Source organism: Amborella trichopoda, chromosome 7 (genome assembly GCF_054954075.1).
Source record: "Amborella trichopoda isolate Santa Cruz 75 chromosome 7, AtrichopodaSantaCruz75HAP2 v2.0, whole genome shotgun sequence".
Taxonomy (NCBI): domain Eukaryota; kingdom Viridiplantae; phylum Streptophyta; class Magnoliopsida; order Amborellales; family Amborellaceae; genus Amborella; species Amborella trichopoda.
Window position 1 is genome coordinate 30,855,716 of NC_142342.1, and position 27,166 is coordinate 30,882,881.

The window sequence follows — 27,166 nt, forward strand, 5'->3', positions numbered from 1 at the left end:
CAAAAACGCAGCAATCGACACAAAAAAAGAGATAGCAAGAAGCAAAATAAAAACGCAGCAATCGACACAAAAAAAAGAGATAGCAAGAAGAAAAATAATCACAAGTGATTGTGACCTTGCATTAAAAACAAATGGTTTTACCATATACATTTTCAAATAGAGTAAATGAGAAACGAAAAAGTAGCAACAATTAGTAAACCACACATTACAAGAAAATATATACTTTAGATGTGCTTGGAAGTCTTGCCACAACATGTGTGACCTGATCATCAATTTGATTAGTACAAATTGTTTTCGAAAGTGGGTGCAAATTAGGATTCACATCATCCGCTTCAAAGATGCCACTAAACACTTCGCACCCTCTTAATACCTTTTCTTGCTCAAAGATCTCTTATGTCCACTTGTTTATGAAGAAATGCAGAAAAAGCTCTGGTGTAACCTTTCAATAACCTGTGCCAAGCAAAAAAAGGAAACTCAAAACGTAAAAAACACTTTCTTATTTTAAATAAAAATGATTATTGGCTTTTGATGGATAGTGGTTTCATTGGAGGATAGTGTTCCATCCTCAACCCTTTTATCACAGCCCACTTCCAGAAGAGATGGCCCATTAAGTCCAAACTGGCGTCTACAACGTGGGAAGTACAAGTACCAAGAAGAAAAGGAAAAGAACTCCAAAAAATTATTCCCAAGGACTTGCAAAAGAACGTCCATTACTAAGACAGAGAAAAAAATAGACAAAGAGAACTAACCAAGTTGAATTTTTCCAAGAAGCTAAAGAAGAAATAAATAAATAGATAATTTTGAATGGTTGAAGAGAATAACAATTCCGAATCAAATGCCCGTACCTCTCCACATTGATCAAGTTGTGCTTGTTATCGGGCCAAACATGAACAGAATCATCTATGATAACCACTGCTGATTCTGTGCCTAAGACCCATCTAAGTCCCTGCATTTTTGCTGCCTCTCAGCCCTAACAAATGGGTCACCTTCATTGGCTTTTGAGATAATACGCCCCTGCAAATAAGGACCCTCTGGGATCGAGCACCTTAGCTATCTCTGTGGCATATGCTTTACTCCCCATTGTGCAAAGGTGTAGCTCATAAAGCTTGCTAGCCTGCAATGACAGAAAGAGCAAGCTAAAACTCAAGAAACAAATAGAAGGGTAGATAGAATGGTGATACAAATCGAAGGCTTGACAATTAACATGAAATCATACTCATTGAATGTCTTTGACAAATTAAGAAAATGTCGCAGTATATGTGTTTTACAACAAAGAATTAAAGGCATTTTAGGAGAATACTATTCTAGCTTCAGTAAGTGGGTAGTGCAGTCTAGATTCTAGAATAAACCCCAAGTAAGTTAGTAAGCCAATCTAGAATATAACAAAAGAAACTGGTAATACTAACCCTTTTTAGGAAATTCCAAATCCCAGGCCGCATTTTGGTCCACATCCCGATATGTGACAAGCGAAAGAGGTGACGCTGAGGCTTCTCCCTGTCTTTCTCCTCCATCTTTCTTAAGATCTCGTCATGGACTTGATCTACTTCAATGAACTGATGATATGGCAATGACAAAATCAGTAGATAGTAATGCAAGAAAAGAATGCCATATGATTAGGAGTCCGATCTTTCTAAGTAATATTTTTCCTCCCTCTCTGTCTCTCATTCAGAAATCAAAAAACAGAAAGTATTGAATATACCTTTACAGAAGGGAGAAGGGTATGATCTATATCCAATACAAGGGAAAGATTTCGGGTAGCAAATATCTTTTTCTGCTCGTCATCCTTCTTGCTCTTTCCTTCTGAAGGGCTTGCCTCTTCTTATCATCTAAGCTTATAGGGGCAGTTCTATTGGCTAAAATGATTGATGGGGCAATTCCATCCTGCTCTGGTGCAGAGCTATCTTTTGTTGGAACCATATCAGTGTACAAAATTCTTTGAGGATCGCCAGGTTTCATTCGGGGTGGTTTCGTGAGTTTCTGCTATTAAATTGGAAAATATAAGCCAAGTTTTCAATGACCACTTTGTCAACCATATGGTGTTTATTAATGTTTTTTGGTAAATTAGACAAGAATGGTGTTTAAAATGGAAATCATGAACCAACAATGACTATTTGCATTCTAGTATAGCATTAAAGAAACAAAAACTTCACTTGTTTTGTCTCCTGACTAAAGGTTTTGGCAGTCCAAACAAAGCTCCTATTATAGGTACCATGAGGAAGCCTTGGAAACTATAACAAGAAGACAAATAATCATTTAGAGTGTCAAGAGGAGATATACTTTCTATAAAATAGCTAGTGGTTTTGGAAAGATGAGAAAGTCCTGAAGCATAAGAGGGGTAGAAAACTACAATGATATGAGGTGAAACATAAAAACAATACCTTAAGTACTAGTTATCCGTTATCACCAAAATAGGAATGAGGGGTCTAAAATCACAACAGCTCCATTCACAATGTATTGAAATCGGAATAATTGGTTGCTTTGAGTATTCTATAGGTTGATTTGTAATTTGTTGGATTTCATGATACTCATCATGTAGCGTTGAATGGTTCAAATTTTGATTTACAAGGAGTTGTTACTGTTTTGATATTCAACATGTCTTGTCAATGGCTTTACATGGGATGTGTTCATACTTGAAGCAAAGGGCATGAAAGGGTGAGAGAGTTCAGTAAGACATATTTGGCGATGTAAATTGGAGATTTGGGGAGGATCTGGGGAATCTTTGGAGAAGCATCATCACAAGCAAGAAGGATCTAGTGGAGGTTTGGGAAATTAAGGTCGTTTATAGTATTTTCATGGGCTATAAATGCTGTAGATATGATGCTGTGGGAGTTTCAGAGGAATATTAGTTTTAAGACAATGGAAAGGAACACGTTAATATTTGGGTGATCTTTGGACTTTGGAATAGGGGGCTTGGTTTTTTCGGGCTCATTAAGCTGAACTGCAATGTAGAAGTTCAATGCAAGCCTTGTTTCGAGTATCATTAAACTGGCTGCTGGCCTGGAATGGGGGTCTTTAAAGTGGGTTTGGGACTCCCTTATATACTTGTACTGCATGACTTCCTTCTACCACTTCTTTAAAGTGCATATCAAGGTAAGGTATTTAATAAGGAAAGTAATTACATTATCTTTACATTATTCCATTTTCACAGCTTTTGAGCAATGATTATACAACTCCAATAGTTACAGGGAGCCTCGCCTTGATAGGATTTTCTGAAAGCATTTTTCTGCATTAAGGTGATGCCTGCTTTAAGGGAGAAGCATGATGAATTTATGTTGAGAGAACTTGTAAAAAGGTGGTATAGTCACAAAGTCATGGTCAGAGGGCTTTCGGGTTTCTTTCACTATATTGATTGTTACTTAATTGCACGGAGATCACTTTTGGGTCTGAATGATGTTGGCCTCCAATGCTTTCGTGATTCGGTAAGCCAATCTGTGATTTTAATATGTATTGATATGACTATCACTCTTTCTCTGGGCTTGAAACATTAGGAACTGTTCCCATCTCTGAGAATTGAAATTACTAATGCTTATGACAACCATGTCTTGGCATAACATTCTTTTGTCTTTCATTAAATTCATAATGTGCATTCTTATCATTTCAGGTCTACAAGGAAATGCGTGTTAAAGTCAGAGATGTTGTGATTGCCTTAGTGAGTTTACATCCATCAATGAACTTTGAAGCCCATTTTCTTTATATTCGAGATTTATATTCGAAGATATTTAACAGAGAGACTGTGTGTAGATTGATCAAGAATGTGAAGGAGAGCAAATTGATCTAGCTTTGATAAAGAGTGTTCTGGATTTCTTTGTGGAGATTGGAATGGTACATATGGATTGCTATGTCGATGACTTTGAGACTGAGATGCTCGCTGCCACTGCCTCATACCATTCACGGAAGGCTACATCCAAGATTATGGAGGATTCCTGCTCCGATTATATGCTAAAGGTCACACAAGAGTTTAATTCTTGGCACTTGAAGACGAAAAGAAAATCTAAGTTGAATTATTGGGAAAATGTATATTATAGTTCAGGACTACTCAAAACCGTGATCAACTGGAGTCATCTGAGAAATGATGGATGGTGATGGAGAGAGTGCAGGACCACCACTGGGGCCTTGTCCTTTTTTGGTGGGTTCTGCATTGAAGCGATGATTCCATCATTGGACGGTGAAAACTGTAATGGACATTGACATTCTGTAGCCCATTGGACTGTAGTATACTTTGCAAGATCATTGGATAGGATTTACAAACTGATTATGGTGTTGTTATTGGAGGTTTGTTTCATTAGACTCTGGTTTACCTCCTGATAAATTGTTACTCAAATGTTGTCCGGACATACTGGCAAAAGATTGGCAGCCATTCAATTTTTAAATGAGTAGCAGGAAATGCAATGCAAGTCCTTTTTTCTTCTTATTGATGTGAGTGACTGGAATTAGAGAGATTGGATTGGTTTATAATGTAGCATAAAGTACAACAAGAACTGCTGTTTGCATGTGCAAGTCAACTTCTAGAATGGAGCACTCTGGTTGTCATGCATTGCTTCAAGATGACAAGCTGAGTTTTATGTTATAGATCCATGATGCACTGTGCTGTTATGATGGGTTATATCTGTTTGAGCTTAAGCAATCCACATCAATTAAGACAGTCAGTTGGTTATTGTTTCTATCTTCTCTTAAGTGGATGATCTTTGAAGGATGTATAGGCTCTTCTGTAGAATACCCAAAGGGTTGGACCCAGTTTCACAGATATTTAAGCAGCTCAATGTTATTCTACAATCACTTCCATTTGTTTGTGGATTATAACATTCTAATGAATTTTGTTTGTTAACGAATGGTGTTTTTTCTTTTTTTTAGGGTAAATTAGACAAGAATGGTGTTTAAAATGGAAATCATGAACCACACTGAGTATTTGCATTGTAGTATAGCATTAAAGAAACAAAAACTTGACTTGTTTTGTCTACTGACTAAAGCTTTCTCCAATCCAAATAAAGTTCCAATTATAGTTACCATGTTAATGAAGAATCATTGGAAACTAGAACAAGAAGACAAAATTTTATTTAGGGTGTCAAGAGTAGATGTACTAGGAAAGAGGAGAAATTCCTCCGGAGTCACACAAAAGGGTAGAAAACTACAATTATATGTGGTAAAACTTAAAAATTGTATGAGGTGAAACTTAAAAATAATACCATACTCATCAGTTATCACAGAAATGGGAGTGACAGAAATGGAAGTGGGGGGTCTAAAATCATGCTCCATTCACAAATTGGTCGATGTACTTAACAAAAAAAGAAAAAAAAGTTTTAAGTATACAAGCTCACCATTGTTTGAGAAAGCGTTAAAGGTGTCATTGCAAACTCTAGCCTCCGGAGTTCCCTATGGATTAACTGCAAATGTACATCTCGGTTTTGTATGATTTCGCTTATGTCATCTGTCAAAAGGGAATTTAGATACCGGCTTTATTTCTTTTCCTCTCAATATGAAACAGAGTTTTGAGTAGACTAGGACTTAAATCTATGTTAAATGATGTAATTTTCCTATAGATATCATCATCTAATAAATTCTAGAGAGAGCTAGGTTTGTAGGTTGTGTGCGCTTGCACGCATGAGAGAGAGAGAGAGAGAGTTTTGTGTGGTGCTGCGCGTGAGAGAGTGTTGAGTCGCGCAAGGGTTTTTATTCAATAAAAACCAAGATCCCAATAAAATTGGATTTTTTGTTCGTAACTTCACAATTTTGTGAACATATTTTTTATTTGTACTCGAAATATGCGCATGGTTCTAAAAATTGGATGAGATGTTGAATTTTATTTGCATATATATCATTACGAAGTCAAGGTGGAAATACAAGGATGTTTTCTTTTGGCAATAACTTGGTGTAATCTATCGATAGCCAAAAGAATGAGAAACCGAAGTGGAGTAAAAGTTTAGAGGGAGAAACGTCTTGTATACATTAATAAAAACAACACACGGACATCATATTGATTCTCTCTACAATGATTCTATCTACAATTTCTCTCTCACCAGTGGATCTCCATATCTCACAATGCCATTACAATAGCAAAGCCTCTACACTCTACGTTATTACTAACTGCTAATTGTAACCTCATCCTCACTTAAATTAGAAGCCTTGACTAATCCTATCATCTATTAACTTCTAATTTATCTCTGTCTCCTACATGATCCATCTATCTCCTCATAGAGTCATGGAGAGAGAGAGATTGTAATATATTTGAAACTTGCATAACAAATTTCAGAGGCTGTTCCAAGCTTCATTGGCATTTTTTTTTTTGCCAAATTCCTTGTTTTGATGTTTGCCTCTTTTGAATCAGTTCAAATTCTCTCGTTTAATGTTAATTCATGTCTCGTTCTCTCTCGGTTTATCCAAACAATTACCTCTCTAGCTCTCAGGAAAAGTTTATATAAGGGTGAGGCCCTAAACAATTAGATTAAGGCCCACCTCAAAAATTTACTATAAGATATTGTTTTGATGCTTAAAAGCCCTTAATTCGATAATCTCGACCTCAAGATGTATGGACAAGAGACATGTAATGTATTATCTAGACTGTCGATTTTCAAGTGTTCATAGATTTACTCAATCTACACTATTCTTGAATATTTAAAATTTATAATTCAGGCCATCGTAAGGTTTCTGATACTAAAATGACAGCACCATTTGAAGGTATGTCTTACTTTAATTGTTTAGAGTCTCAACCATAGACAAACTGCACCCTTACTAAAAAAAAAAAAAAACTTTACTAAAAAAAAAAAAGACTATCTTCTCTCAATGGCTTTTCCTAAGAATACCTCTCTCTATCTCTTATTGTTGTCGTTTTTGAGAACTGCCATGTTTCTTATTCTGTGAGTTTTCCTTAAGAATTAACTCCCTTTCTGTGAAAAGAATGGTCTCTCTCTAACTCCAACTCGCAATCCTTTTATGTAAGTGCTGTCGTCTCTCTCTCTCATTTCTTCTATCTAAGAGAATGCCTATTTGTCTCTTCATGGCTTTCAATGGATGTTTTTCATGAAAATCTCTTTCTCCTCTCTCTCTGGTTTTTCAATAAATGCCTATTTGTGTCACCATTGCTCTCAATGGATTGTTTTTCCATGAAAATGAATACAATCTCTCTCTCTCGTGAAAATGACTACAATCTCTTGGCCCTAAAATCAATTTTCAACACCGACAATAAATTTTGAAAGTAAAAAATTGGTACAGATCCTGACTCTTATTTTTAGGGGAAAATGGATGATATGTTGCAATATATACTATTTTAAAACTTGAAGTCTTTTTATTTTTTATTTTTTTTATTGTTTTTATAACCATAATGTTAAAGTTGAGATTATTAATTTAAGATTTTTTAGCACTTGATTTGTAATTTTTGATGAATTATGAGGAATTATGAGGTGAGATTGAATTGCAATTTTTGATGAATTATGAGGTGAGGCTTTACACTTCAGCCCTATCAAATAAAACCATTTTCCTTTGAACAAATTGTTTTTTTATTTTTCTCTCGCTACCTCAAGAGTCTAAAGACAGAATGTAAATGTGTTCTCTCGCAGCAAAGTGGTTATTTACATTTAGGGGGTCGGGTCAGGTGTTTTGGTCGACGCCGATCGAGACCTGATCCAACTAATTATCTGTTCGACCTGGACCTAATCTATCGGGTGGGGTCGGACAGGGTCTTGGGTTTGGTTGGGGTCCATAAATAAAATATATATAGGAATATTTTGTATACTTAATAGAAAAAACTTGGTGGTGTCTACCCTTAAAGTCCTCAATATTTTTGGACATATAGATACCCTTGAATTGTAGTACATAAATTTTCAAGTAGGGGCATTTTTGGTCATTTAGAATGGTAGAATGGATATTTCTATAAATAAATAGTGACATTCTATTAGTATATTATTTTCGGTAAGTTAGTGGGGCAGATGGCCCTCTGCCTGATTTTTCATTAATAGAAAATGGATAACACGTTATTATTTCACCAAATCATGTAATAAAATTTTTTTTTGGGTAAATCAGTGGGCAAAAGGCCCTCTACCTGATTTTTCATTAATAGAAAATGGATAACACCCTATTATTGCACCAAATCATGTAATAAAAAAAAAGACAAAAAATTAATGGTTATGGGTGATGTCACTAGTTGCGCCAAATCATGCAATAAAAGAAGAGAGAGAAAATTAATGTTTCTTGTGGGTGATGTCACATATCATATTTGTGATGTCATTATCCACTATTGTTAATAAATGATTTTGTTTTTATTAGGAACTTCTACTTTATCTTTGACTAATTAATTAAAATATCCCTTGACAAAAAGTTAGTATACAATAAGGGTATCTAAGGTCAGTTTGGATGTCAAAGAAAAAAATATTGTTATCCAATGAAATTACAGTTTTTCAAATACCAATTGCAAAAAATAACAAACCTTGGATGTTAAAATCTATTTTTCTCCTTGCTTCCCTCTTCTCTTCTCCCCTTTAATGAGATACTTCACCCATCATGTTTGTGATGTCATTATCCACTATTGTTAATAAATGATTTTGTTTCTATTAAAAACTTCTACTTTATCCTGGACTAATTACTTAAAATCCTTAGACAAAAAGTTAGTATACTATAGGATAAGGGTATCTAAGGGTTAGTTTGGATGTCAAATAAAAAAATGTTGTTATCCAATAAAAATACAGTTTTTCAAATACCAATTGCAAATAACAAGCTTTTTTTCTTTTCTTATAAAGCCGTTTGGGTGTTAAATTTTTTCTCCTTGCTTCCCTCTTCTTTTCTCCCTTTTAATAAGATACCCAAGCTCTTGTTATTGTTGTTCCTCTTCTCTCATCTTCTCTGTCTTATTGAGCTTCCTCTTTTATTTTTCTCTCTACCTTATAAGGTAGACAGAGATAGTAGATTTGGGGTTTCTGATGTATAGAAGGGAGAGTAGATTTGGGGTTTCTAATGTATAAAAGGTAGAGTAGATTTGGGGTTCTCTGCCTTATTTGAGCTTCATCGTACCTTATTTGAGCTTCATCTTTTACGTCTGTTATTTTTCTCTCTGCTTTATTTGGGTTTTACGAGGAGAGAGAGATAATAGATTTGAGGTATAAAAGAGAGACTAGATTTGGGGTTTATGAGGTAGAGAGAGACTAGATTTGGGATTCTTGATGTAGAGTTTCTAAGGTTTAACGTTGTGGGTTGTTGGGTCACAAGGTGGGGTTTGCACGGGGATGTGAGAGCCACACTTTCATAAAAATATTCAAGTCTGACTTTAATTTTTTTTTAAGTAACTTTTGGGGATGAGAGAGTTTTGTACGGTAACTTTTGGGGATGAGAGAGTGGAAAAAAAATTAAAGTCTCGACTTTGACTTTAATTTCTTTTTAAAGTAACTTTTTGCCTTATACTGTAGAATTTTTTATTTCAATCTAAAAATCTAATAAAATTTTGTGGTTGTCCAAACGGTTCAAATCTATTTTACAAGATTTCTGGATTGTAATCCAAAAATATTGCAATTCATCCAAACTAACACGTGTCAAAAAATGCTAAGGTATACACCATCAAATGATGTAGCCTAACAAAACCAACTTAATATTAAAAATTTATAGTAATATATAATAGTTGGGCCAGGATGACACTGACCCTGGCCCGACAAGATCTAATATGGACCCAAACTTGCCAAGTCGCTCAAGGTCAAATGGACGCAGACCAAACCCCTCAGGCTTGAAATATGGGCCTAGACCCTAACCTATCCAAGTCGGCCCACCAAGTCCACATTTCGACCCGACTGAGTACCCACCTCTATATGCCTTCTTCAAATCACCTAAAAGACACCAAAGGGAGCTCCACAATCAAAATACCAAAGACTTGGCAGTCGACAATACCTTAGGAAAAGCATTTCGGAATTTTTTTAAACGTTCTTTAAATCAGTGTTTTGAAACCCAGGCTGGAAGATCTTTTTTTTTTTTTTTTAAAGATCTTCAAATCGGCATTTTAAGACATGGTTAGTGGGTGATTATAGCTTAATTTGCTAAAAAAGAAGGGGTTCTAGGGTTGAAAAACATTGAATAGCAATGAAAGGGTCAGAAAGTTTTTTAAAAAGAATGATCAGATAAAGCACAATAATTCGTAAAAATAAGAAACATCCAAAGGGAACTAAAAATCCCACAAGAATTTTGAGAAGCACCAAAAAAATAAAAACAGTAGCAATCGAAATTGATAAGCACCAACAAAATAAAACGAATGGCAAAAGCAATAGCATAAAAAAAGAGAGAACATCATCAAAATCCGAACTACAGAGAGTGCTATAATTCAACAAAAGAACCTTTAAGCAAAGCCATGGATTAAACCAGAAAATCAGAACTCAAAAGATGAATTTTATAAACCGTATAGGTGGAGTCATGAACCCGGGGGATTCACAAATGACTTTTCCTAAATTAATTGGACGTCTTTCTATACTACTTGATGATACTATATTAGAAGAACAATATTTGTATTTGTTTGGTGTTAGAATGGAAACTGACATTGTAAATTCATACCAAAGCACATAAAGCACAATAATTTGGAAATAAAAAATTTCATGAACACTAATAATCCCAAAAAAAAAATATGAGCACCAATATAATTAAAAAGAGTAGCATCAAAATTCATACCATAGAGAATATATTATTTTTAATAATTTATTTTTGAAAGAGAATTTAATTATTTTTGAAATAGAATTTAATTATTCATACCATAGAGAATTATATTATTTTTAATAATTTATTTTTGAAAGAGAATTTAATTATTTTTGAAATAGAATTTAATTATTCATACCATAGAGAATATAATTTATTTTTAAAAATTCATACCAATATAATTATTTATTTTTTAAATAGAATTTGATCCTAATTTTTAGAGAATATAATATTTTTAACCTTAGATTATTAATTTGTAAAAATAAATCAATTTTAAAAACTAGAAACTATATCTTTTGGAGAAAAAAGTTGAACCATTGATTTTAATTTTTCTTTGGAGGACTATTTATTTATGAATAACACGTGCAGACTTGGAGGCACCAAACAATTTCCTTAAAATAATCACATCCAAGTTAAGAGTAAAATTAATAAAAAAAAATCATTCAGGCCGTCTCCCTAATTGGCTTGAACATAATATCATACCATAAAAAACATACATCCCAAAAATTTGACCAAAAAAAGAAATTCAAAGAGAACGGATAAACCCACAAAAAATTGATGAGCACATCATCATCAAAAATGCTTTTTTCTAACTAATTGGGCCGGCTAATTGATGGGCACATATACCACAATAATTCTAATCAAACAGCACTAATTATCGCCCAAAAAATTGATAAATTTGCTTAGAGATGTGAATCTTGAAGGAGTAATGTCAAAATTCGAACCTTGTATGACCACATAGCCATGAAACCAAAAAATCAACCGCTTTTGTTTATGGAGATGTAGCTCTGAGAGAGGAGAGAGAGAGGGGGGGAGTACAATATTGAATGAATTGCAAAGGGGTTGAAGGACATTTAAATGGCGAAGAGGAAGAGCTAGATGCTATCCGTAAATCTGTTTTCTAACATGACATCTAACTTGGTTATGAAATCCTAAAAGTTTTAGGTTTCATGTTTAAGGGAAGGAAAAAGTTTATATAAGGTTGAAAACCTTATATGTAGAACTACAGATGCACATCAAAAATCCATCGGAAAAGGTAGTTTTAATGTTGAAAACCGCTTTGATTGATCATTGATCATCTCGACATCGAGATGTATGGCCATGAAATATAAAAGATGTTAAGCTTTAGAAATAATGCATTTTACAACATATTATCTACACCGTCTATTTTCAAGATTTTCTTATGTTTGTAGATCTACTTGATTTTAACTATTTTTTAAATTTAAAATTTTATAATTAGATATACAAATAGAGCTTGAGATAATCCTGAAAACATTTTACATTTGAGATAATCCTAAGAACATTTTACACCAAAATTGTATACCATGATAAAATTTGAAGGTGTACCTTATCTCTACAACATATGCTAACTGCAGACTTAAGAGAATCATAATGGGATTTATCTTATTGAATTCTTTAAATTTATGAATGTGAATAAATAAGATATTGACATATAAAGTTTTAATTATGTCAAATAAGGAATATAAATCTCGCTTCTATACTATTTTTCCTATTAGAAATTCAACTAGAAAAGACGGCTTTTATTTGTACTAGTTAGTTCTAGCGGTGCAAATTTAATCAACTATCAACATAAGGGAAAAAGAAATTGCATGAAATTAAAAGATTTCGATCAAATTGTATGTTATTCTACTTTTAAGGCAGAAGTCATAAACCCAATTTTAAGTATTTTGCACTGTGAAGAAAGATACAATACAACAAAATGTTTCACTATTAAAAATAATTTAATTTTACCAAATGGATTTCTAAGTTAATCCATGGTTTTCTTTACATATAAAGCACAATAACATGAAAAAAGAAAATATATTTGGGGAACATTAATAATCCCAAAATAAATTGACGATCACCATTATAATTAAAAAGCAGAAAAATTTATACCATAGAAAACACATAAATCGCAAACAAACAACATTGGCGAGCACTAATATACCATCAAAGAAACTCACGAGCACCAATAAATTTACAAGGAGTTGCATCAAAATCCATAGCCACATAAATCACAATAATTCGACAAAAAAATCAATTAGCAATAATAATACTACAAAAAAGATTGATGGGTACAAAAAAAATCACTTAGGGAGATGTAAATATAAAGGAGTAGCACCAAGATCCCAACCTTGTCCTTGTATGACACGCTGGCCAGGACACAAAGCCATTGATGAATCCAAAACTTAAAAGCTTTATGGAGATGTAGCAGAGTGAGAGAGAAAGGAGACAATCTTGAAGGAATTGCAGAGAGAGAGAGAGAAAGGAGACAATCTTGAAGGAATTGCAGAGAGAGAGAGAGAGGAGGCAATCTTGAAGGAATTGCAAAAAAGTAGAGACGTATTTGAAGAGAGAGAGAGAGAGGACAATCTTGAATGAATTGCGAAAAAAAAAGAAGAACTAGAGACGTCGAGAAAAGAATCGTAGATGAATTGGGAGAAATTTTGAATATTTTGTTAAGATGTAAAGAGACCCTTAAATAATAGAGAGAGAGATTTAAATGGTAGAGAGAGAGAAAGATCCAAGATGATAACAAGATGGGAATAGAGTACCCGATGGAATAGATCTTATCTTCTTTTTTCTTTTTCTGTTTTTGGAGATGTAGAGATTATCTAAACTTGTAGAGAGAGAGATTTCAATAGTAGAGAGAGAAAAATCCAATAAAAGTATGGACGTCTTTAAACAGTGAAGAGAGAGAGAATAATCTTCAATGAATTGGAAAAAAAGAAAGAAAAAAGATATAGACGTCATTAAAAAGTGAAGATAAAACATAGGAATAGAGTCCTAAATGAATTGGGAGAGATCTCAAATATTTTGTTAAGGTGTAGAGATCCCCCATAAATAGTAGAGAGAGAGAAAGATTTAAATGGTAGAGAGAGAGAAAGATCCGAGAATGGAAAGAACAATTGATAAATGGTTGCCTTATGTATAGGAAAGAATCCACATTATAAATTAGGATAAATGGGAGAGAGAAGATCCACTTTAATCTCCTTACACTCATTAACCCAATTTAGCCATAATCAAATAAAATATTCCTATCCAAGTCCAGCATTTTAAATTTAAAATTAGAAAAATTCTATTAGGCCGCCTCCCTTATTTGGCTTGAACATGATATTTATACTATAGAAATCATACATCACAAAAATTTGACAAAAAAATAAATTTAAAGAGAACTGATAATCCAACAAAAAAAAATAATGAGCCCATCGTCATCGTCAAAACCTTTTTCCCAACTAATTGAAATCGGCAAATTGATGAGCACATATATCATAATAATTCAAAAAAAAAAGAAAATCAATTAACACTAATAATTCAAAACAAATTGATGAACACCAATAAATTCGCTTGGAGATGTGAATCATGGAGTAGTGTCAAAATTCGAACCTTGTATGACACTTGGGCTAGGACACAGAGCCATGAAGAGAAAAAATCAAAAGCTTTTTTCTATGGAGATGTAGCTACGAGAGAGAGAGTCTAGGACATCTAAGTTGGTTATGAAATGGGGTCTTAAAGGTTTAGGTTTCATGTTTAATATTCATAATAGGATTTATTTTATTGAATTTTTAAAATTTATGGATATGCATAAATAAGATATTGACATATAAATTTTCAATTATGTTAAAAAAGGAATCTAAATCTTGCTTCTATAGCATTCTTCCCATTAGAAATTCAAATAGCTTTTATTTGTAGTAGTTAGTTTTAGCGGTGCAAATTTAAACAATTATCAACAAAAGGAAAAAAGGAATTGCATGAAATTAAAAGCTTTTGATTAAATTGTATATTAGTATCTTTTTGAGGAACACAGATATAGGCCCAATTTTAGGTATCTTTTCACTGTGAAGAAACATACAAGAAACTCATGAGCACAATTAAAATTACAAAGGGCCACATAAATCACAATAATTCGACAAAGAAATCAATGAGCACTAATTATACTACAAAAAAGATTTATGAATACAAAAAAATTGACTTAGACGTTTAAATATAAACTAGTAGTACCAAGATCCTAACCTTGTCCTTGTATGACACGCCAGCCAGGACACAAAACCATTGATGAATCCAAAACATAAGAGCTTTAGTCTATCGAGAGAGAGAAAGAGAGTGAGACAATCTTGAAGGAATTGGAGAGAGACACATAGAGGAGACAATCTTGAAGGAATTGGAGAGAGAGAGAGATAGGGGACAAACTTGAATGAATGGGAAAAAAAAATATAGAAGTCAGAAAAAAAAAATCCTAGATGAATTGGGAGAGATTTGGAAACGGTAGAGAAGGAAAGATCCAAGAGGAAAACAAGGTAGGAAAAAATTGCCACATGAAATAAGATCTTATCTTGAATATTTTGTTGAGATGTGGAGATCCAATAAAATTGTAGAGAGAGAGAAGACGAGATTTAAATAGTAGAGAGAGAAAGATGACGTCCTTAAATAATGAAGATAGAGGACAAATTTGAATGAATTAAAAGAAAAAGAGTGATTTACCTACGGACCTAAAAACTTTACTAAAATACAAAATGATTTGATTATAAATGAAATTACAAGGAAAGTCTCACAACTCGTGTTTTTTTTTTTTTTTCTAAAATTGTCTCTTGATCTGAAGATGCCATCTTTGGACCTCATTTTAATTATTATTTTTTTACTTTTTTCGTTAGTTGGGTAGTGCCCTAAGCTTTAGAAGCAATGCCCAGGTGGTCCGAGGTTAGAATCCTCGAACCGCCCTCCTTAGCGGTCCAATGTCCCTATCCTTGGATAGCGTTTTCTTTCTTATTTTTTGAGAAAAATAGCGGTCCGAGGTGACGGCGCTTTATTTCTTGTTTTTCGAGATGTCCATTATTCGGTAACAAAATTTGAAACAGTTTCTCTTTCTAAAATTTAAAACTCAAAATTTAGGATAGTCTTCTCTAAAAATTTTGCACTAGTTTCCTTTTAAACTTTGAGTATGGTTTCTCTCTCTAAAATTTTAATACACTTTCTCTCCAAAACTTAAAATTTGAAATTCTTTCTCTAAAACTTTTGAGATAGGTTCTCTCTCTAAATTTCAAGGTGCTTTCTCTCTCTAAAATTTTATATAGTTTTTCTTTCTAAAAGTTTAAAGTACTCTCTATAAATATTTTTAAGTACTTTCACTCTGTAAAATTTGATATAGTTACTCTCTCTTAAATTTGAAGATGCGTTCCCTCTCTAAAACGTAAAAATTGAGATAGTTTCTCTCTCTAAAATTTTGAGATAGTTTCTCTACCTAAAATTTCAATAAACTTTCTCTCTCTGAAACTTCACATTTGAGATAGTTTCTCTCTCTAAAAATTTTGAGATAGCTTCTCTCTCTAAAAATTTCGGGTACTTGCTCTATCTAAAATTTGATGTATTTCTCCCTAAAAATTTTGAGATAGTTTCTCTATAAAAATTATTATGTAATTTATCTATATAAAATTTGATATAATTTATCTCTAAAATTTTAATATATTTTCTCTCTTTAAAACTTAATATTTGCGATAGTTTTTCTCTCTAAGGTCCGTTTGGATACATATATTGTCTGTGAAATATATTACGAGTAATACAGCATAATACGTTACCTGTAAATGGATTGTCACTGTTTGGATAGTATTTAGATAACTTGAGAAATACATTACTACTGTTTGGCTATGTCTCGAAGAAATATGAGAAATGCATTACCATCCAAAATGAAAATTATGGCTATGTTTGCCTAACATGATTAAACTTTGGTTTCAACATGATAAGTTATTGGAATAATATAATTGAAATAACATGATTTTATTGTGATAAATCTTATTTTTATTTATTTTTATAGAAGCCTTTCAAATGTCTCTCTATATTTAATTTCAAATAAACAATAATTTCATGATACCAAAATCAAAGTCTTTATAGTACAAGTTAAAAAATGAGAATAAAGTAGAAGGTTTAGTAATTGCAGTAGAAAATTTTGAAGCATTGGAGGAGACAAAAGAGGTATCTTATTTCAATTGAGTTTTTACTAATCTCTTATTAGGATTATGTTTTGTGAAATTTTTTATTCTGATTGTGTTGTGTAATTTATCATCGATTACTAATTATTATTTTTATTATTTATATTTTTATACGAGAGCTGAGGATGAGCTACAACACAAATTGGAGATAAAGGGATGTAGAAATTTTTTTATTATGATTGCAGTAGAAAATTGTCTCATCAAGTTCTACCACTGTCCAAATCAATTTAGATTTCCTCTTACTTTCACTTATCAATTATTAAAAAATTTTGTTTTTATATGAGAGTCAGATGAACCCAAATTAGGGATAGAGGGATCTAGAAATTTTTTATTATGATTGCACTAAAAAATTTTCCTCGTACACCTGTTCAAATCAATATAGATTCCTCTTTTCATATACCCTACCTTAATCATTATAACCGGTTCAAATCAATATAGATTCCCCTTTTCATATACCCTACCTTAATCATTATAAGGTGTCATCGTATACCTGTGCAAATCAATATAGATTCCCCTTTTCATATACCCTACTTTCACTTTCTACTTACCTTAATACTTATAAGGTACAATGTATACTTGAGAAAGAAATGTTTTTAAGCGGAGATAGAGCAAAGAGGCACACCAAAGATTTCCGAAAATTACCCGTAAACTTGGTAATAGATTTTTCACCCCTCAACGCACGTAATGAATTTCTCAATTTTTGGAGAAATCTTGGACAATCTCGAGTAACGTATTTCCATTTCTTACTATTAACGTATACCCAAACCATGTAAATATCATATTTCCCTGTAATTTATTGCCTCATAATAGATTTCCACGTACCCAAACGGCTCCCTAAGGAATTTGAGATATTGCTCACTTTAAATATTTCCTAGCAGTTTTTCTTTCTAAAATTTATTATAATTTCTCTCTCTAAAATTTTAAAATACTTTCTCTTTCCAAAACTTAAGAATTCTAATAGTTTCTTCTTCTAAAATGTTTGAGATAGTTTCAATCTCGAAATGTTTTAGGTACTCTCTCTAAATTTTAATATAGCTTTTCTATCTAAAAATTTCAAGCATTTTCTCTTTTTAAAATTTGATATAGTTTATCTCTCTAAAATTTAAGATATTTTCTCTCTCTAAAACTTAAAATTTGAGATATTTTCTCTCTCTAAAAAGCTTGAGATAGTTTCACTCTCAATTTTTTTAGGCAGTTTTTATCTCTAAAAACTTGATGAAATTTTTATCTCTAAAATTTTAAGATACTCTCTCTCTAAAACTTACAATTAGATATAGTTTCTCTCTGAAAGCTTTAAGAAATCTCTCTCTAAAAAATTTTATGTAGTTTTTCTCTCTAAAATTTGATATAGTTTCTATCGTTTAAATTTTGGTATACTTTATCTCCCTTAAACTCAAGATTTGAGATAGTTTCTCATTAAAAATATTTGAGATAGTTTCTATCTTTAAAAATTTTCAGGTATTCTCTCTAAAAGTTGATTATTTATCTCTCTACTCTTTTGAAGGGCTATATTAGGGTGCTCATACTATGAAACAATTTAGCATTGTACTCAACCAATTTGGACACTTATAAACCGTACATGAACTTTGTTTTTTGTAATAATATTTTTTGGTCACTAGAAAAGACACATCCCCTACACACCTACATGGAGCATTAAATGTTGGTGGGTATCACATTACCCACATGGAGCATTAATGCTCATCCATGTGGTGATGTCACACCCATGTGAGATGGCATCATATCTCTCCTAAAGACCAAAAACACCCATATTATTTCATATACAAAAATAACTTTATAGTATGAGCACCCTAAGATAACTTTATTTTAAGATGCTCACTCTCTAAAACTTTAAATTTGATATAGTCTCTCTCTAAAAATTTGAGATAGTTTTTCTTCCTAAAAATTTTCATGTACTTTTTCTCTCTCTAAAATCTAAGATTTGAGATAGTTTCTCTCACTAAAATTTTTGATATAGTTTATCTCTCTAGAACATTTTAGGCACTTTCTCTGAAATTTGATATAGTTTCTCTCTCTAAAATTTTAATATACTTTCTCTCTCTAAAAGTTATAATTTGAGATAGTTTTTAACTCTAAAAATTTTTGAGATAGTTTTTATCCTTAAAAGGTTTTAGGTACTTTCCTTCTCTAAATTTTCAAACCTATTAAATGTGCCCCATGTCGGATCAAGGGGATTGACGAGTGTTATCCAATGGGCCTTGAAAATTTAAAAAAGAAAAAGCAAAAACGTTTTGGTGTGGAAATGAAATCATGAAACATTGGGTGATTTTTCGAGATTTAATTTCGAAGAACTTTTAATATCCTAGCCATTGAGTAAATTAAACAGTGGATTTCAGTAATATCCAAGATAATAAAAATCTATGCCCCAAAATCCATGTGCCCAAATGGGCCCTTAATATATTTAAAAAATTAGGGATATTTAAAAAAAACATGTCTTAAATGGAAATTTACTAACTAACACGCATCGCTTAATTCTCTAGTATGACACCTTTCTTTCCCTCCACTGCAGTTTGTATTGAGCTTAATTTTTTTGAAAAAAAAAACATCTTGGATATTTTGAATCTTATGTAGAAAATATATGGAATTTATCGGAAAATATCATTTGTGATGAATCCAATTTTTTAAGGGAAATCATAATAATTATTGCCTCTTAACAATGTTGAATGTTTGAACCTTTCTCTTTCATGTTCCTTGCATTTTCTACAAGGCTGCAGTAGGCATACGGATGCATCCGTAGCTGTAGAGGTAAGGTGCACCTTCAAATTTTATCATGGTATATAATTTAGATGTAAAATGTTTTTAGGATTATCTCAAAATCTATTTTTATATCTAATTATAAATTTTAAAATTTCAAAAATGGTTAAAATCAAGTAGAACTATAAGCATATGAAAATCTTGAAAATGGACTTTGTAAATAATATGTTGTAAAATGCACTATTTGTGAGACTTAAATCTTTTTAGTTTCATGGTCATACATCTCGATGTCGAGATGATCAATCAAATGGTTTTCAACATTAAAACTTCATTTTCCAATGGATTTGTGATATGCATCCGTAGTTCTACATTATAAGATTGCATCCTTATATAAACTTTTTCCTTTCTACAATTACAACATTTTCAGCTCCTCGAATATGCATTATACTAGAACCATAATTTTCCAGCCAACCAAAGCAAGAGTTTGATTAAGATCATTTTCTCACATAATTTTTTATTTTTAATACTAAATACTTTTTTATTGAATGAAAAAATTAATGTTTGTAGAATACATTGTTATCAAATTAGAACCAAGAAATCATGATTGTGGTTTCGATGGCCTCATTTTTTTTCATAGCATCTGCTTTCATATTGGTCTCCCTATATCAGTGGGTTAAGTTGGATTTACATAAGTGTCACAGCCCCGCCCCCTACCCCTTAATGTACTTGTCGGAGGGCAACAAGGTGCTGGACCGCGACCACATGTAGCGTATGTCACTCAGGTGGGAGTGCGTTCAACGCTCTAAAAAGATGAAAATCAAAACCAACCACGAAATAAAAACCAAACTAATAAAACACAAAGCACACAACCAACAAAATTCTAGACTAACAAAACCCAAACTTCATACATAAAGCTCCAACTTACTACAAAAGAGTCCAAAGCACTAATGGCCCAAAACAACATTACATAGCTTCAATACAAAGAGAACCATGTGGCCAAACTACCATTTAAAATATAAAATCAAAACAAAGCTTCCACAAGAAGTGCGGAGCTCCAACCACCAATCGCGATCACCGAACTGCCCGTCTACAACTCGCGACCATCACTAGCACTAAATGAAACTCTAAAGTGCTCCACACATAAAGTGCTCCACACATATTTCACTCCAAATGCCAAGCTCCAAAGGATGGGTTCAAACTAAAAGGATTAAGGCTAGGAGAGGTCTCAAAGCTCAAAGTCTTAAGGCAAGAGGGGGAGAATGTGGGTGAGGGATAGAAACCTCATTTCATAGGTGGTGAGGTGTATAAATAATCAAAGATGGTGGTAGCATGCAATTACCACATGGCATCCAAGAGGGCATGCATGAGGAGAGAGAGAGAGGCAAGCATGAGAGACATCATGATTATGGGTACAACAAGCATGAGAGACAAGCATGGGAGACATCATGATTATGGGAACAACAAGCATGGGCCACTGGGCACACAAGAAAACATGAGAGAGAGAAGGAGCTCCCTTGAATATCGTATACCACCCGCGCCCAATGGTACACTCATCGGCCCGCGCCCTCAATGTGCATCTAGACATTGGTGTCCAACTGCGTCAACCACCCGCGCTCACCCACGCTTAACGGTGCACACAACCGCATGCGTTCCCAGCTGCGAACTCGTCTGCCCGCACTGTCGACACGTGCGTTGTCCGTCCATGCTTAACTGCGCTCCAATCCACCCACTGATAATAGCCATCTACGCACCTTTGCGCACAATCCATCCGTACCAAATAGCGCCACAGTGGACCCACGCTCCACGGTGCCACAATCCATCCGCGCCCACCGGCGCAATATCCATCCACGCCCTATGGTACCATAGCCTGCCCATGCTTAACAACGCATTGATCCGCCAGCGCTCTCAAAAGTGCTTGTGCATCAGCTCACTCGTGCCGACAACTCGTCGACGCACCACAATATGTTAGAAAAGTCTGGGTCCTTACATCATCCCCCCTTAAAAAGAATTTTGTCCTCAAAATCATTCCTTGATCATCAAATAAATGGGGGTCTGAAAATGACAGTCTTCTCCAACAATCTACTAAGGCATGATGAACATACAACCAACCCATGCCCCAAGAGAGTGCCAAATTCATAAGCATCCAAAAAAATCCAATTTATGGGCAAGTCTCTACCTCCCATCTATATCACACAGTACCTAAACTCTAAGCCAGTCACTAAAAGGTCCCTTAAAGAGGTGTGCTTACTACTAAGGCCTGATCAAGAGGTGCAGACTCAATGCTCAGGTGACATGCAACACAAGGTGCAACAAAAGAATGAGAAGAACCAAAGTTTATCAAGATTTAGCATCTCTATCACAAACAAAGAGCTTACCTCGGATATTTGAAGTAGAAGCCTTAGCCTCCTTTTTTGTGAGTCCAAACACTCGACCCTAAGTCTTCGATCTGTTCTCGGGTTTCGTCATAAGGTAGTCCTTGATCAGATGGCCAGGCTTTCCACATTGATAACAAATTCTCGGCTTCTTGTAACACTCAGCTGCAAAGTGGTTGCTCAATCCACAATATGAGCATGTCGGGTGCTGGTTCTCTGTCACATCGCTCGGGAAAGTCTTTTGGGCCTTATCGTTACCCCGATTTTCTTTTTCTTGAAACCTCTTGGAGGCGGAGGCCTTACTTTCTGCCTCTCCTTCCTTAGCCGGTACTCCTCACAGTCCTTCTCAATCTTCAAAGCTATGTCCACTAATGGGAAGAATTCCTTAAGGTTGGCTGATATTACTCTCCCTCAAATATCTAGCCTGAGGCCCCTCTCAAACTTGCTCGCCTTACACGCCTCTGTGTTAATGATATGGGGCGCATACTGAGAGAGCTCCACAAACTTGGCTGCATACTATTCTACCGACAATCTCCCTTGCTACGGGTCAATAAATTCTACTTCCTTCCTCTCTCAGACAGAATCAGGAAAATACTTCTCATTAAATGCCAATAGGAAGTTCTCCTAGGTAGCCACAGTCCATGTCTCCACCCAGGACTGTCTCATCAAACTCCACCAATGCTCGGCATCCCTTTCTAGCATAAAGGTCCCCAATCTAAGTTTTTGTTCATCAAAACAATATAGAACCTCAAAGATCTTCTCTAATTGCCTCCTCCATCTTTTAGCCTTTTCTACTCCTCCATGTCCCGAGAATGTAGGTGGAGCAAGTCTCTTAAATCTCTCAATCAGTCCACCATCTGCCTTGTCTGAGGCAGGGGAAGCCGGGGCCGACATAAAATCCTTCATAACTTGAGTCATGGCCCTGAGCGTCCTAAAGAATTCCTCAAAATCCTCCATGTTCCCATTACTCGAGCTCGAATTGTTGGCACGAGTCATCATCATCTTGACCTAAAACAGGAACACCCAGACACTAGTTATTAGCCTATCCAAAAACGACTCTTAAGGATACTTCTAGGACTCTTAAGGCTAAGAATCCTATCCTGGTTGCTCTGATACCATAATCTGTCACAGCCCCGCCCCCTACCCACTAATGTACTTGCCGGAGAGCAACAGGGTGCGGGACCGCGACCACTTGTAACATATGCCACTCAGGTGAGAGTGCACTCAACGCTTTGAAAAGATCGAAATGAAAGCCAACCAGGAAATTAAAACCAAACTAACAAGACACAAAGCACACAACCCACAAAATTATGGACTAATAAAACCCAAACTCCATACATAAAAGCTTCAACTTATTACAAAAGAGTCCAAGGCACCAATGGCTCGAAACAACATTACATAGCCTCAATACAAAGAGAATTATATGGCTAAACTGCTATCTAAAATATACAATCAAAACGAAGCTTCCGAAAGAAGTACAGAGCTCTAACCACTAGTCGTGATCACCGAAATGCCCGTCCACAACCCACGGCTATTACTAGCAATAAATGAAACTCTAAAGTGCTCCACACATATTTTACTCCAAATGCCAAGCTTTAAAGGTTGGGTTCAAACTCAAAGGCTCAAGGCTGGGAGAGGTCTCAAAGCTCAAAGTCTTAAGGCAAGAGGGGGAGAACGTGAGTGAGAGAAAGGAACCTCATTTCATGGGTGGTATAGTGTATAAATAATCAAAGATGGTGGTAGCATGCAATTGGCACATGACATCCAAGAGGACATGCATGAGGAGAAAGAGAGAGAGGGGCAGGCAAAGGAGACATCATGATTATGGGTACAGCAAGCATGGGAGACATCATGATTATGGGCATGAGAGACATCATGATTATGGGTACAACAAGCATTGGCCACTTGGCATACATGCATGGAGAGAAAAAACATGAGAGAGAGAAGGAGCTCCCTAGGTTACCGTACACCACCCGCACCCAGCGGCATGCTCATCAGTTCGCGCCCTCAACATGCGTCTAGCAATCCGCTCCCAACTACGCGATCAACCACCCGCTCTCTCTCACTCACTCACCCGCGCTCAACGACACACACAACCTCACGTGCTCCCAGTAGCGAACTTGTCTGCCTGCGCTCTCGACGCGCGCGTCGTCCGTCTATGCTTAATTTCCCTCCAATCCTCTCGTGCACAAAAACGCACTAGCGATCCGCACCATATGCGCACAATCCATCTGCACCTAACAGCATCATAGTCCCACCACGCTCCACGGGGCCACAATCCATCCGTGCTTTGGGGCATCATAGTCTGCCTGCGCTTAACAACGTACTGATCTGTCAGCGCTCTCAAAAGTGTCTATGCGTCAGCCAACTCATGCCGACGACTCACCGATGCACCACAATATGTTAGAAAATTTCGAGTCCTTACAATAAGGTTCATCGCACCCTTGATCTCGTTAAATGCTTGTCGAAACTATCATGCACTATATTTTTTTTTGCCATTTAATTACACTACTTGAATCGTCCTACACTTAAATTGCGTGGTGTAAGGTGTGTGCATGTATAATCCCAATATGAGTGTAATAAGGCAAAGTTAAGGTAAGTGAAAATTATAACTAAACAAAAAATAGCATATAATTATAAACTTCAAGAGGTTAATCTCATTGATGTTTTGGGGTATTTTCTCTTGAAGTTTATAATTATGTGCTATTTTTGTTTAGGTATAATTTTCACTTACCTTAACTTTAACTTATTACACTCATATTGGGATTACACATGCTCACACCTTACACACCTTACACCACGCAATTAAAGTGTAGGACGATTTAAGGAATATAATTAAATGGCCAAAAAAAATATAGTCCATGATAGTTCCGGCAAGCATTTAACGAGATCAAGGGTGCGTTAGCCAACTCGTGCCGACGACTCGCTGATGCACCACAATATGTCAGAAAATTTCGGGTCCTTACAATAAGGTTAATCGCACCCTTGATCTTGTTAAATGTTTGCCGAACTATCATGGACTATATTTTTTTTGGCCATTTAATTACACTACTTGAATCGTCGTACACTTTAATTTCGTGGTGTAAGGTGTGTGCATGTGTAATCGCAATATGAGTGTAATACGGCAAAGTTAAGGTAAGTGAAAATTATACCTAAACAAAAAATAGCATATAATTATAAACTTCAAGAGAAAATACTCCAAAATATCAATGAGATTAACCTCAAATCTCAAAAGTCCATGCGTAAATTTTCCAAAAAAGAGTGAGATTAACCTCAAACCTCAAAAGTCCGTGCGTAAGTTTTCCAAAAATGAGTGTGATCAATATTTTGGGGTATTTTCTATATGTTCCTTACAAAAAATATCTCAAATCTGCACATAAATGTTGCTTCATGTTAAATAGGAGAGTTTAGATTCTATGTATCACTATGGATCAAAGAGGGACCAATTTTAAATATAAAAAATATCCAAAATCCATGTGCAAATGTTCATTAGTTTTAATCTATTATATATTAAGAGAGAAGAGAACCCTTTTTATTAATGCAACAAGTATCATTTTCTTATCCTTTTTTATCCTTTTGTTTATTAATTAATTTTAGAATTGTCCTAAGTTATTTTCTTTAATGATTATCTCTCTTATTATTATGACAACCCTATCTCCAATTTTAAGATTGCTCTTTCTTTTATTAATTAATGCATATCCATGTGTTATCTCCTACTTTAAAGTCTCTCTCTACCACATATGTGACTCTTTATTTTCTTTCTCTGCCTCAAAATTGACCAGGTGATTCTCCCTTTCTATTTATTTTAGGAGGTCCAAAATAAATTTTTAGATTGAAAAGTATTTTGGGAGGTTCAATATATATTTGTTTATGGGAAAGAGATAAACTTCCTTTTCAAAATAAGAGATATTTGATTTCATTGATCTTTGTGGTATCGATTTCATACTTTTAAATTAGCTTATTTCTCCTTCCACATCGAATTCATTACATGAAAGTGGTAAATCTCTATCTCTCACTAAATTCCGTAGTAGGCTCCTTCTTAGTGCTTTAGTTAAGGTGAGACTCTCGCACAAGAAAAATGACTGAGTTAAAACTTGATGGCCTTATGGCAGGTCGGGTGTTAACAAATAGGGGTTCAATTTTATCAATTGCCCTTGTTGTGTTCTCTCCATGAAAGAAGATTGCCCATAATGAGTAGTTTGATGGGGCTGCCCCTACATGTTCTTTTGTTTTGTTAGGAACAAGTTCTTCATCAAATTGTCTTTCTTGACATGGTGGTGTCCTGATTATTGGAGTCGTGCCCCTGCCCTAGTTAAGTTTTGGAAATCGCTCATCTTGAGAAGATGACCCAATTTGGCCGTCAGATTTTATTTCCTCGTCCCAAATGGGCAGATCATCTAGGAAGTCTTGTGAAACTTGAGTGATCCCCTTCAAATTCTTAGAGGTCGCACTCTTTCAACTCTCGAGATGGTGTCGAACCTTTGAGGATGGTCAAACCCGAAACTTCTACTTCTTCATTCTTAGAGGATCACATAATTGACTCTTTTAGTATGAACTCCTCCATCCCATATAGGTGGGTTGGCGAGAAATTCTGGTGAAGGTTGCCCAAGTGGGCCTCTTAGAATTTCTAAGAAATCAATGTCCTTTGATTTTTCAGGAAATAAGTATGCTTGAAGAATTCGCTCCTCTGCCTCCTCTTGAGTTATCGTCCTGAAACTAAGGTTTTCCACGTCACCATAAGTTTGGAATCCATAGCCTTAGAGTCTTAGTTGAGCTTATACTCGAGTTCATCTTGCTCTTGCGAGTTTGATTTATTCTCCCATGTGCACGAGTCATCTATTCCATTAACCTGAAAGAATGGATTGAAGAGATCATCTGCCCAAGTTTGATTGTCGATGATGAAAATTTCTTGTGTCTCGTTTGGGATCGCATCTTCAATTTGAATTTTGCATGTGATGATCTTTTTTTTTTTTTGCCCTTTCTTGGGTTATGGGTTTGGAGCTAAGGTTATCCTCATTGTTTTGATCTTGAGGATCCTTGGTCATCCTGGGTGAGCTTATATTTGTCTTGTTTTTCATTCACCAAATTTGTCAGTTGATTTATTATTGTGCTCCAATGCCATTGTGGATATTCTTCTGGCTTGGGTATAGTTTGTGATTCTCCTGAGTTAATCAGGTTGACATCAACACTGGTTGTCAAAGTATCCAAAGTTTCTTATTCTTTGTTGCCATCAGGTTCCTTCTTTTTAACACTTATCATGTCATTATTAATGAGGTCCAGAATTCTATGCCTGAAAGCTTGACATTCTTCAAAGTTATGGATGTAATTTTGATGTTATTTACATTGTTGTGATGTACCACTCCAATGGAAGCGAGGAATACCAACTACTGCAGATAATTGTATGAGTCTTGCTTTAAGCAACTTCTTAAGAATACTGGTCATAGG

General features: G+C 34.7%; 1 protein-coding gene and 1 pseudogene across 1 annotated transcript; one reads left to right on the forward strand and one right to left on the reverse strand.

Moving 5' to 3' along the window:
* Positions 1 to 707: 707 nt before the first annotated feature.
* On the reverse strand, positions 708 to 3,219 carry LOC148781337 (RNA polymerase II C-terminal domain phosphatase-like 3). The gene is made up of 4 exons (XM_088871048.1): positions 3,184 to 3,219; positions 1,700 to 1,813; positions 1,407 to 1,553; positions 708 to 1,114 (listed from the first exon to the last, which is right to left on the reverse strand). Exons 1-4 carry the CDS (start codon positions 3,217 to 3,219, stop codon positions 989 to 991), a joined length of 423 nt encoding a protein of 140 aa, XP_088727174.1. The 3' UTR covers positions 708 to 988.
* Positions 3,220 to 3,236: 17 nt separating this feature from the next.
* Positions 3,237 to 4,800, forward strand: LOC148781338 (cullin-1-like; annotated as a pseudogene).
* Positions 4,801 to 27,166: the final 22,366 nt, after the last annotated feature.